Source organism: Halyomorpha halys, unplaced genomic scaffold, assembly GCF_000696795.3.
Source record: "Halyomorpha halys isolate HHAL.00 unplaced genomic scaffold, Hhal_1.1 Scaffold257.1, whole genome shotgun sequence".
In the NCBI taxonomy this organism is placed as follows: Eukaryota; Metazoa; Arthropoda; class Insecta; order Hemiptera; family Pentatomidae; genus Halyomorpha; species Halyomorpha halys.
Window position 1 is genome coordinate 252,351 of NW_027104967.1, and position 10,847 is coordinate 263,197.

Here is a 10,847-nt window from a genome sequence, read left to right on the forward strand (position 1 = left end):
ACTAAGGAGAATCGTGTTGAAAAATTTATAATATTGTTGTTTCCATGCTTTATTATTATATGTAAAGAAAGAGGATATATTTAAACTTTCAAAAATATAATATAAATTTATTAAATTATATATAAAATTGTATATGATTAGTTTTTTGAGACTTGGAGATAATATTTTTATCGGAACGATTTAGTCATTTGAAATAATTGTCTACAGTAAAACCTCTTTTAACTTGTGTATGGAATGGGAGGGTTAGGCATGAATAATTATAAAATACAGTTGAATTTATGGAAATACCTTTATTACGGAAATGTCATATTGACGTTTCCTTTTAAATGTTTATTTTAAGCTAAATGAGTATTTCAGAAATATATTTTACAAACAATATTGTGATTTTGAAATTAAGTGCCGAAAATTAGAATTAGAACATGAAAAACCCACTATTTCATTATTTTCCCATTATTTTTTTTTTTTAACGGTAAATACCTAAAAATAATCATATTGTGAAAATCATTACATTTTTATGATTATGCCGATGGACAGCTCATCTAATTGAAAATACTGTTAGTCAGGTGCTTGATAATTGAGGTTTTACTGTATTATAATTAAAATAGTATACAATACAATTAAATATATCACCTATTACATTCAAATCTTTCAAACATTCTATAACACATAGATTAATTCTATTACTGCTTTAACCATGTCATTCCAAGAATTAGTAGATTATTATATGATATTTGCTTACCATGGTATAAACATTCCTTGAAATTACAAGGAGAGGTTATAAAAGAGTGTTAGATGTATAAAAAGACATGTATTTATGTTTAATCAAGACAATAATGTAGAAAGAACGTATGCATTATTATGTTATGCTGATCCATTGGTATAAATTATAAAATATAATTGAATCTGTTTGATCTATTTGTGATAAAAATTGACCGTTCTTAAGATTAGTTGTTGTCTTTACAAAATTATTTTGTGATATAGATTAATTTGAATTTTTTTTTTAATAACTGTCGGTTGGCCTCTAATCATTTATCAATATTTTGACCTTTATTTATTTAATTTTTTTTTTTTTAATTTTGAATCATTTTTGAATACTACTTAATGTAGTATGCCTTCTCTAACATGGAAGATGTATTTTACATCTTAGTTTTTTTGTTAGGTAGGAGTTTTTTCTATTGTTATGTTACGCTGACTGATTGGTATAAATTATAAATATAATTGATTCTGTTCGGTATATTTGCGTTGAAAATTAACCTTTCTTAGGTTTTTAAATTTTGTTTTGTCTTTAACAAAATTATTATGTGATATAGATTAATATTTTCTTTTTTTTTTAACGACCCAGTCGTTGGGTCTCTAATCATTTTTCAATGTTTAGACTATTATTTATCTAAAATTTTCTGTTTTGTTTATTAATTTAAAATCGTTTTTAGTACTACTTAATATAGTAGGTCCTCCTATAACATGAAAGATACATTTCACATCTTGGTTTAGTTATTCTCATATAAGTGGGGTAACTCTGTTGTAAGACACTGTGCTTCTATCTCCCAGACCTGAATTAAGTACCGCTGAGGTAGATATTTATTCTGTTAAATCAGCTGCCTGCGGGTCAGGAGACCCTCCTGAGGCTCACCCGGCCTCTTATGTGGATAACCTTATTTAGGGTGAAACCTGGCAGTTGAGAATGATACTGACCAAACCACCTCTTTGCACAACCTTTGGTTCAATAACAGTATTTCCTCACCAAGTCTTGACCCTTCAAAGGTTCTAGTGGCACAGATATAATGAAAAATTGAAAAAGAACTTTCGTACACCAATGCCAATGGCCCTTCTATAGATTGTAAAAAATAAAATTACAAATTGTTAAGTATTTATGCTTTAGGGGGTCATACTAAACTTAAAAAAAAAAAATCAAACACACTATGTTATTTAAGTGATAAAAAGATACTCTTAGTTTTAGGATTTGTTAGAGTTATAAAGTTTTATTGTTTAAGTTTATCATCATGACATACAATCTATTTTAAATAAATGAAATATTTGTATAAGAATTACTAAGAACAAATTGAAAAGCATCCTCACTTTAATATGTTTTTTTATTTATGATTATGTATTATTGGAAAAATACCAGGAATATTTAATTAAACAAGTGCATTATTATGTTTCAGAGGGTAGTTTTTAAAAATTTCTTTGGTTTCTTTTTTCTTAAAAAATCAGAGATAATGATTAAATGCATTACATTATGTAATATTAATTTAAATTCAGTGTTTCCACACTGCTATCGATCACTAGGCCATTACAATGATATTCAAAAAGTTTATGTAATTTTATTCTGGAATAGTTATTTTTTAATTTTGTTGATTTCTAGTAAAAATTGGAGAATAAATTATATATGTTTGTCATCCCATCACAGTTATAATTATTAAAAAATTTTTTTTTACACACTACAAAATAAAAAATCTTTGTGTCTTAAAATTAGCACTTATTTTCAATGTTAGGTTTTGAAATTTTAATTAATGACCCAAACAATTCTTAATTTATGTTAATGATTTTTTTTCAAGTGAAAGTTACAGTTTTAATTGGTTATAAATAATATTTTTAACAATTGTATAGCTGTAACCTTAGTTTTTTTAAGTGTATTAATTTTTTCTTTTTTATATTAAATTTACTCATCTCATATTATTATTTTAGTTGTAGTTATTAATGTACATAAATTTGTTTTGAACACTTTGAGGTTCATATGTTTTTTAATGTCCGAACTCTTCAGTAAATTATTAAATTAATCATGTAAGTTGTATCGTATATATGAACCGCCGAAATTCAAAATGAAAATTGTTGTAGATATATACTTACTGTGTTTATTCTCATTCTGCTAGTGCAGGATTCTCATTTATTTTTCTATTGCCCATTTTTCTCCTGTTACTCCTGTCATATTGCTAAAAGCATGACTACTTAAACGTTAAAAAAGATTTTGGTTTTTGTTTTCACCCACAAGTATTTTAGAATTAAGTTGGGATGTAAACTTTTTTGAACCTGTCCGTCCATTTGTTCAAAACATTCAAAAATATTATTTTTAATAATATATCTACTATTCCTTCTTTTTTTTTATTCTTACAAAAAGAAAATATAATTTATTGTTATTCTTGCATTAATCCTAGATTTGGTTTTACGCTGTTATGTATTGCCAAGAGCTCTTTATGTAGTGCTCAACTCAGACCCTTGAACAAATCTTTGAATTTGATTCACCTGTTGATAATCTATTTATTTAAATTATTTGGCATAATAATGAAGAATGGAAAAGCAATGTAATTTAATTAAGTGATGGTCTTCCAGATTCTAGATTTGAAATAGTTTTAAATTTTGGTAATTTTATATTATTTACTTTAAGATTTACAGTTGATTCTTGATAACTTGAACCTTGAATTTTTCTCTGTGTCCTTTCAATAAATCTTATTTAGTTAAAATGAAAAAAATAACTGTACAAATCCAAAAATTTTTGAGAAAATTATATTCCCTCACAATATTAGCATTACTTCATTGTTGTTTTATTTGAAGGGGTATAATATTTATCTATTTAATTTGAGGTTTGTGTGTGTAAATACTATGAACCCTCACTATAATGTGAATCCAGGAGTAATGAAACTACCTGTTTTATAGCAAGGTTAGAAAAAAGATAAATGGTTGAAAAAACTAAACATAAGTATTTTTAAAGATGCATAAGAATAATATGTCAAAAAATTATCATGCTTTTTGTGAGCAGTTTAGCTCAGTGAATAAGGCCCTGTGTTATTATCTCCTGTGCTTGGCTTCGAATCAGGTTTTAGCAGACAATTATTTATTCTTTTGCTACAAACATGAGTCAACCTTGTGGGTTTGGGAGCCCTTATCACACCTATCCTCTCTTAAGTGGACACTCTTGAATGGAGAAAAAAGCTTAAGGCTGAGCTCTTTGCACAACCATTGTTCAAGAAACAGTACTTACTTACAAAGTACTGAATCCACTCATGATTGTTGGTTTAAGTGAAGTGAGTGTGGTATAACTTGTAATGATTTATCTATTGTTGCATTGCTATTAATATCACAACTTCAATATTTAAGTTATCAAGAGTTTACTGTATTTCTGTTATTCACTTTTGATGGTATATATCACCACAGCAGTTGAACTGCGCTATATTTTTTTAAAATTAGATTATGTAAAAAATTGTCATCTTAATTGTTTCTCTGACTAATTGTTTTTTGGAGGTGCCAAAACCTCAGTTTGATATTATTGGGATAAGTGTGAATGATTTTTTGAAGGATTTCATCTACTGATGATTTGGGGTTTAAGAATCTGCCATTTATTCATCATAATTTTATTTTAATTGAAGATTTTACAGAAATACTTACTTACCCAATAAAGAAAGACCTTTATTAAAACAAATTAACTTTTAATATGAATCTCATATCCAATTTTTTTTTTCTAGCTTCCTCATCTTTATTTTGTTTCTTAGGTTAAATAGTTTCTCTATTTATTATTTCATAGGACTGATAAAGTATATAAATTTAAGAACTTAGTAATTTGTTAAAATGTTAGCAGTCAAATTTATATATTCTCAATACTCTTGATATAGAAATGCAAGAAAAGCTAATTTCATTAAAAAGCTTCAACATTTTCATTTTGGATAAAATTTATATTTAATGTTATCAAATATTAGGTGGACAGATTATAAATTCTTTGATGTTATGTTTGTAATATATATTGAATCTCAAATTAATGTTGTTTTTTTTTCTCCCATCTATTTTAAACTGAAATTCTGTTTTCATGACAAAGATGTGCAAAAATCCTAGAGTTTAATTCTGATGATCCCTGTCTTTAGAAATATCAGAATTAATGTATATAGTGCTGTGGACATTATGATGAATTCATCAAAGGAGGATAAAATAAATTAAGCATTCTAAATAAAAATAGAGCCTCTAACTCTTGATAAATCATAATTTAAAAAATGAATACATTGGATTATGCCAAAACAAGGTACAATATTGCTTCATATTGGTTTTGTAAAATGTTTACCATTGATTACATGAAACTTATGGGGACATGAAGTATAAATTTTATTTGGAATATATACTTTTTTTTCACTCTCCTGTAGTTATTGACAAACAATTATATACGTATATGTATTTATTTTTCCCCACTCTCCTGTAGTTATTATTGACAAATGTTCATAACTAAATAAAAATACCTGGTTGCCTATTTCGCCTTGTAGCTAATTTAGTTCAAGAACTAGTTACGAGCAATCAGATTACAACTGGTCTTTTAATTATTAATCCATAACAACTACAGATCATTTAGCCGTAATTTTAGCGAAGGAAGATGACCAGGTGGTGGTCAGAAAAGTAGCTCAGATAATCTAGAACTATTCATTATGCACTAAGATTTCACCCCACTTTGCAGGACTTTGTCAGGGCTAAAAACAAGTTACAAAAACTAAAAGTATTGTTAACAGGGTAGGAGAGTTGGAGTAAACTCCTATAAATAATTTTGTACTATTTGAGCTACTTTTGATCGCCACTTGGATCATCTTCCTTCATTAATTTTAAACGGTCAATTGATAGTGATAGTGCCATAAAGTTATGAGAATACTTTGAGATTATTCCTCTGCAGGAAATGACGGACAAAGAATCGCTATTTTTTATCGAAATTCACCTGTATCAGATGTATATCTCTCAAGAGTTTGTAAAAGCAGAATATTTCTAGAATTACAGACAGCTGTGTGATTCTATTGGTTTAAACTCACTTCCTGTGCACCATAGCCAATATTAAACACCTCAAAGGTGCCAGGAAGTTGTTCTTTATAGTCACTTTGTACAGTTTTTGTAAAACCAAAAAAAAAAGTGACTATTTGTGATGCGTCAGAGGACCAGAGATTTTGTGCGTTACAACCAGCTGTTCTTTGTTTTTGTTAACTATTTCGAGTTACTAATTCTATTAAATGTAATGACATAATGATTAAAATGGAATAGAGAATATAGTCTAGAAAAAAATTCAAAAAATAAAAAATTATGGGTACTACTAAAAAAACTAAACTATTGCTGATCTACTATCATTATATGTTTCTTGAATACTTACTATCAAATTTCTTATTTAGAAATTTGAATTTCATATAGAACTTATTTATATTGTGTTGTTCTATAGCACATAGTAGCTTATCAGTATATTGTTTTTTTCTGTACCTGGGTAATTATTTTAAGACATGAATGTAAGTTAAATATTTTTATTTTTCCATTCTAATGCCATAACTAAAAAAACTTGAATCAAAGAATATGGTATATTTTATAATTTCACATGATCAAATATGTGAATAATTAAACGACATTATATCGTTATTGTACTGGTTCACATTATATCTCCAATGGTTATCAAGTTAAAAAGAGCATAAAAGAATGTACTATTATTCATCCACAGTAAATTATAGCTAATTAATAAGTATGGTTGAATAATTATAGATCATTTTAACTTTAATCAATAAAATGACAATTTAGAGTTTGAATATTGTTAAAATAATAGTTACAGCCGTTTATGTAGTCGAAATACAGTTAAAAATAATTGTAATAATAGTTCAACTAACTGCCGAGAGATAGAAGCACAAATCAAGGAAGGTAGAAGATAGTAGTTCTAATAACCATCGCAAGAGGCCAGCACCATCCAAACAGTCGTTTCCAAAGTCAAGTAGGAAAATTTTCATTTTGCATTAGGAGAGTAGGAGTTCACAGGAGCTCAATAAATCAGACTGTTTCAATAGACTATAAGTCTATGAGCTCCTGTAAACTCCTGCTCTCCTAATAAAATATGAAAATTCTCCTACTAGACTTAGAAAATGACTTGTTTGGATGGTGCTGGCCTCTTGCGGTAGTTATTGGAACTACTGTTTTTACCTTTCTTGATTTGTGCTGCTATCTTTAGGCAATTAATCAAACTATTATTACAATTATTTTTAAACTGTATTTCCGTTACAGAAACGATATTTGGATCATGTTGGTTTAAATTAGAACTAATATTTTTTCTCTGTCTTGATTTGTGCTGCTATCTTTAGGCAGTTAGTTAAACTATTATGTTAACATTCTTTAAATTCTAAATTATTATTTTATTTCCCCTTTTTTTTTGTATTGATGAAAGCTAAAATCAAAGTATAATTTTTCAATCAAATTTCTTTATGCGTGTTTTTAATTACTATTTAAGAATTGTATATTCTTTTATGATCTTGTTAACTTGATAAACAGTAGAGATTAAATGTGAAATAGAATTACAACAAGATATTACTATTTAAAATATATTTTGGTAAATGTTTATTTGTTTATGATAAACTAATTCCAACTTTATATGAATGTGTGTTGCATTGTTATAAAAAATCAGTAATTAAATAAGTATTTAATTAATAATAATTAAATAAAATAATAATTTAATTCTGATTAAATTACTGAGTTGTAAATTAGTTTTTATTATGAAAAACTTGACCTTTTACATAAATTAAGAGAGTTTGGCTTTTAACATGTTGAATGAGAATACACCATAATAACTTGTTATAAATAAAGATTAGCGATTAAAATGAAAATCACGCTTGAAGAGCGAATGAAAATTGCTTGGTTCAGAAGGTTGTGGGTTCGATTCCCACCTGGCTTAGTCAATATTAATTTTGCGGCGGCCCTGAGAAATGAACCTCTTGATATTCCCACTCTGGGGCTGTATAGGTCCTCAATGGAGGACTTGAGCCAAAAAAAAAATGAAAATATAATTTAAAGTACGTAAAAGAAAAATATACAAATAGCTCTGTAAGAAGTGATGTTTTTTTAAGTACACTTTGGTTAGAAACTTCACTTTACCAGGACAAAGTATTCTTGTAAATGGTTTCTAATGAAGGATTTCTAATTATAATTACTGCTGTTTATAAAGGGGTATCTTCAAATGTTAAATAGAACAGATTTATTCAAGAAAAAAATATTGGAAACATGTATCAAGTCCTGACTTTTTTATTTGTTACCATTTTTTGAAGAATATCATTAAATATAAACATTGTTAATGATTAACTACAGAAAAAAGTATTTACATAATTATAACAATGATGGAATTTATAAATTACTTAGTAACTTTACTAGATCTAGTTACAGTAATTTTCAGAGACCATTGTCAATTAATCATTTTAAAAATTATACTTAATGCTATTTAATAATATGTAAAGATCTATGGGTATGATTTTCTATTTTATGAATAACTATCCCCAAACTCGCACATGCTGATCCCACGAACATGTTGACACGCCCATACCACTGGGAGCTACGCAGAGGGAAGTTATGCGATTATCATGTCCTTGTAATGTCCCTGGAACATTGAATCATCATGGTAAAATATATTTGAATATATTAAACAGAATTTTTTTTGGGAAAAGAGGATTGTACATAAATATTTCAAAACTTACAACACTAAAACTAATAATTATGACTATAATGAATTTTTTAGTTTTTCTTACAAAGGTAAATTCAATAAAATAATATGTAAACATTGAGTGTTAATAAAATCTATTAATACAAATTACCATTGTGTTGAGCTTTAAGCAAATCCCAGATATGAACGTTATTGTCATCTGCTCCACACAGTAGAAATCTTCCAGACAAAGAAACGCCTGCAGAAGTAAAACCAGGTGTTGATGATGGTGGCTTCATGATTGAAATGGCTTGGTCGGAACGTATATCGAATAAACGAGCAGTTTTATCCTCACTTCCAGTGCAAAAAGAATACCCATTTGGAAAAAACTGCAAAACAATCAGGTTTTTAACAAATTAAATTATTACAAGATCATTCAAAAATATATTACAACCCAATCTTGATAATTCAAATCTTATTTATTTGTAGCAGTCAGCCCCTAAGTCAAATTGTGATTATTACCTAAATCTATCAGAAGGATGTGCTCAGTAATGCTTGGAAAGATTAGCAACATTTGGTTTGAAATTTGTTTGTTTCAGTCTTAAATCACCTCTGAGCTCCTTGTTCAATTTATTTCCCTTTACTGATAGAATTATCATAACTGAAGCCAGATTCAACCATATACGAGCTTGGAAATGCTTCATTACAAGCTTTTAGATATTTTTTTTATAATGTTTATATTCATTCAAAATTTATTCATAGTTAAATTATTAAAAACTATTTTTGCTGAAAGGTCAACTTATAATTCAATGACAGACATATTGCAAATTCTATTGATATTTTCAAATTGAGCAGAAAGTGGCATGCTAATCTAATCTGGGATATACATATTTTCAATATCTACGAAATTCAAACATCTCTCAATTTTCTGTAATGGCTAGTACGTACTTACAATTCTTCATTGGTCACATTCAATTAATGTAAATTTTGAAAAAAATTATATAACAATGAAAGTTTGAAAAAGTTTAATTCAACTTGAAAGCTTAAAATAAATCCCCATGCTTCAATTAATGCAATATACTATCCATGGAGATGTTGCAAATGTCATTCCTAACAAAAATCATATATATATAACTCACTGTCAATAAATTTGTGATTGAATAGTATTGATATTCATTCATTGATTCATTGGTACCTAGATTGGTTCGACCCCGAAATATATTATATTGACCCTTAAAAATTGATATTGAATACTTTAATGTTCCCTGTCCTAGACCTTTAAATAATGGCTCAAGTTTCCTCTGATTTTAAATAAATAGATTGAGAAAAAATTAAACATACTGTTGACCTATTTAGAGACATTTTTAATATCAAATTATAGATGTAAAATTTCAACTTATCTTCTCTAACATTAAAATACAGCACATTAGTGTTCAGTATAATCTTAATATTACTAGGTAAGTTCAGCTAATTTATTTGTTTGGTGTTTTCAAATAAAATATAAATGAAAGTATTAAAATGAAATTGAGAATTTATTTTTATGATAATGATGAATAAGATTAAATCTGTAGGTTCTTAAATATACTTACACAGACAGAATTAACATCTGCTTCATGACCGAAGAATATCTGTTGGCACTTTAGTCCATCTCTAAGATCCCATAATTTACAAGTTTTATCAACACTTCCAGTTACAAAAGTTTTCATATCTGGAGCAAGTGAAATACTGACAACATCACCAGAATGGCCAACCTCATCTATTGTCCTCTTACCTACCTCCACATCCCATACACAACTGTCAAAAATAAAAATGTTTAATAATCTGCTAGAATTTATTTACAATTAACATATTTATAGATATATTACATAAGTAACATAGAACTGTTGTATTTTTCAAAAGAACTTTAGATATCTGAATTGCATCTAGCTGGGGCCAGACTTTGAGATTGACAAATTTTCTTCTTATTGTTTAATAAGTGTTGTTAAGCATAACATAAGAAAAAGGGAATGGGAAAGTGATTAAAACTATTTCCACAAATTTTGGGAAAACTGTGGTGAAAAATGAGTAAGATGCTTGTGTAAATTAATGTCTTGAAGTTAGATTTATGAAGTTAAAATAATTTTTTATTGATCTTAGAAAAACTGAAAAAGATCCCCCTGAGAATATTTCCCACACCCTTTTCCTTATACTCCAAATTTTCTCATTCTTTGTGGTTACTAATAGTTTTATCTGCTATTTCCTAGACATTTTTTGACCATCAACTTCCTACAATTATATTAAATTCTGTTTAATATAATAACATGCTTATACTGATAATGTCATATTAATATTATACTGTTTTTAAATAAGTAATTAATGTTAACAAATGCTACAATATAAGAAAAAAGTATTCCTAAAATTTAATAAACTTATTACAGTTAAATTTTTTTCAATGTGCTGAATCTTAGAAATAATA

At 27.3% G+C, this 10,847-nt stretch overlaps 1 protein-coding gene across 1 annotated transcript in view; it reads right to left on the reverse strand.

The window, feature by feature from the left end:
• Positions 1-7,473: 7,473 nt before the first annotated feature.
• Positions 7,474-10,847, reverse strand: part of Gbeta76C (guanine nucleotide-binding protein subunit beta-2) — a 5,964-nt gene continuing 2,590 nt past the window's right edge. Inside the window, exons 5-7 of the mRNA XM_014419973.2 lie at positions 9,982-10,186; positions 8,565-8,781; positions 7,474-8,350 (exon numbers count right to left, since the gene is read on the reverse strand). Of these exons, the coding sequence (XP_014275459.1) occupies positions 8,244-8,350; positions 8,565-8,781; positions 9,982-10,186 (529 nt within the window). The 3' untranslated portion in view covers positions 7,474-8,243. The remainder of the gene's footprint in view (positions 8,351-8,564; positions 8,782-9,981; positions 10,187-10,847) is intronic.